The 2,740-nt window shown below is 48.6% G+C and overlaps 1 protein-coding gene across 1 annotated transcript; it reads right to left on the bottom strand.

Annotated features, from left to right (window-relative positions):
- Positions 1-246: 246 nt before the first annotated feature.
- C5H4orf19 (chromosome 5 C4orf19 homolog) lies at positions 247-1,990 on the bottom strand. The gene has a single exon (XM_021163342.2). The coding sequence runs from the start codon at positions 1,950-1,952 to the stop codon at positions 1,020-1,022; it is 933 nt and encodes a 310-aa protein (XP_021019001.1). The 5' UTR covers positions 1,953-1,990; the 3' UTR covers positions 247-1,019.
- Between the last annotated feature and the right edge of the window lie 750 nt (positions 1,991-2,740).

Here is a 2,740-nt window from a genome sequence, read left to right as displayed (position 1 = left end):
ACACAGCTTGACTGATGTCTTCTGTTCTCTTTTCTATCCAGCTAGATCTGGCCATGGGATCAGATAACCAACCTGGTGTAAGTTGGACTATACCACCTTGACACAGAGGGAGTTCCATCTCTGGCCCTTCCTTGTCCATCAAAGCAAATGAATGTCTACATGTATAAACTGAAGGGAGCACCAATGGTCACTAATCCTGTCTAAGACCATTATACCCAGCTTTTCCACAAGACAGGGAGACACATATGCCGTGATGCTTTAATGAGAACCAGACATTTAATGACACAGATCCCTTCATAAATGGCTAGGCTGTTACAAAACACTCCGGAACTCGAACCTAGAACATGACGACAGTTTTGAGAAGTATTTTGGCCAGCCTCCCATATCCCAAAGGAGATTAAAAAGTAATAGTGTAAAAAAAAGTTAAGGTCAGGGTGCTCTCCTAGCACAGCGGAGGGCTAACCATTTGTTCACAGTTCAAGTCTGCTCTACCCTGAAGGGTACTTGATGTTCAACAAGTGGTTAGTTAGTAGTTCCCTGGGTGACTGTCCCTGAAGTTAAGCTCTGGCACACAGTAGGCACTTTAAGTGGATAGTTACCTTTTTCTAGCTTGGGTGAAGTATTTGGCTCTCAAAAACAAGGTAAAGAAATACATTCAAACAGAATGGCCCCTGGGATCAAGTGTGGGGCTGTCCCGGGCATTCTCATGCACATCTGGACAGATGTTCTGGGGGGGGGGCGCTTTCAGGGCCAGCATGCAAGCTGCTTAACTTCCGCACTTGTTGTGGTCATGGACATGAAGGCCCACTCTTATTTTGATGCTAGCATTCTGAATGCATTCGGAGTAGAGGGATGCCGTATACAGCAAGCAGCATGGCACAGGTACTGGCAATGGGAAGATAACAGATGTAAACAACTGGTCCAGCTGGCAAGGCTGCCGGGGCATGCTGGAAGAGTGGGCACATGCTTCTATCTGCTCCATGTGACTGCAGCTCCCTCGCCTCGCCTCACCCCTCCCCCTAATCGGCATCATCTGCGTCTTCTCCTGCGGTAGCAGCTTCTAATGCTGCGAGGGCTTCTGCCACCTCAGCGTCCTCATCTACCACAATACCCTCTCTGTCCCCATTGTAGGTGTGGGGGTCTTCCCGCTCATTTCCAGAATCAGCCACTGGTGTGGGTTGAGTGGGATCTTCCTCTTTGAAGTAGTCACTCAGAACTTCTGTTGTCCCTGCCTCATTCAGTGAGTCCCAGCTTCTCTTCAGGGAGAAGGGCATGTTCAAACCCTGCTGGCTCACCCTGGGCTGAATTCCCGGAAGGGGCTCCACCTCAGAGTGGTTTTCAAAAAGACAATCCTTTTCTTCAGGGTCTGCGTTGTCTACTGCCGGGCTCCAGAGCTGGGGATAATCTGGGGCTGGTATGTATGGGATGTGATCTGCCACTGCCAAGGCCTCCGCAGGGGCTCTGCAGTCTCCATGTCCCACCATCTGGGTCCCTTCCAAGTTGGGCAGCAGGCAGCTTTGCTTCCTGTAGTCTTCTCCTTCAAGGAAGGGTTGAGCCGGGTGAGCACTGTCTATGGTGGCTACCCAGGGGCTGCTGGCCCAGGAGCTATTGTCAACCTGGTGGAGCCTGGAACTCCTGACCGACTGCAGAGTAGCAGTGGGGCTGATGCCATTGACAATACCCTGCTTCTCCACACGGGGTTTCTCTTCTGAGTCCTCCTGGGGGAGCGGTCCTTGGTGAGGTAGACCAGTTGTACTGCCTCTGCTCTCTGAATTGCTCAGGCTCCCATCGTGCAGGGCATTCCTGGGCACCTTAACCTCACTGTTCTGGGTGCCTTTTAGTCTGACAGTGTCATCTTCCTCCAACTTGCAGTTGTTTACTTCGTTGACAAAACCAGGGGAGGGCACTTGAACTGGATCAAAGAGATAGCTGGGGGCGAGAGGAGTAGACATCAATTAGTTGACATGGTGACAGAGGAGCTGGCAAAGAATCTGGCTCCTTCCGTTGTATCTAAAAGGACTAAGTCCATTTGGCATAAAAATCTCTAGCTAATGGAAAGAGCTGAAGAGACCTGGGAAGTCAGGTCATTAGTTAATCTGTTTTGCTTATGATTCACCTCACTCAAATTTTTATGAAATGTCACAGGACAGGTGACTGGTCTTTGGTCCGTGAGGTCACTATGTCACTTCAGGAGTCCTTTACATCCTGAGCTTTCCTTTTCAATATCTAGACCACATGGTTTCTAAATGATACCACATGGAGCCAAGTCTTCATGTCTTGGCACTGAGCTGGCTAAATGCACTGACTGCACCATGATGTGAGTGGGTTACTCTTTAAGCAGCCGTCACATGTACTGACTTTACATCCTTATTTATTTCTATCATTTTTGCTGTTGCTTTATCATCTGCCATTTGTCAGAACAATGGGCTTCATTATGACTTTTTCATACCTCTGTATAATGGACTTTGATTATATCCATCCCCCCATCTTCTAGTGTCCCCCACCTCCACCCTCCTACTTGTCTCTTCCTTGAGCCCTCTTCTATTTTTGTGCCTTATCTTATAGGTGTGCTCTTTTTTTTAATTAGATATTTTCTTTATATACATTTCAAATGCTATCCTGAAAGTTCCCTATACTTTCCCTCTGCCCTGCTCCCCTACCCACCCACTCCCACTTCTTGGCCCTGGCATTCCCCTGTACTGGGGCATATAAAGTTTGCAATACCAAGGGGCCTGCCTCT

The sequence above is a fragment of the Mus caroli genome, chromosome 5 (assembly GCF_900094665.2).
Source record: "Mus caroli chromosome 5, CAROLI_EIJ_v1.1, whole genome shotgun sequence".
Classification (NCBI taxonomy): Eukaryota; Metazoa; Chordata; class Mammalia; order Rodentia; family Muridae; genus Mus; species Mus caroli.
The sequence above is the reverse complement of the archived record's forward strand: the minus strand, read 5'-3'. Positions and strand labels throughout refer to the sequence as shown.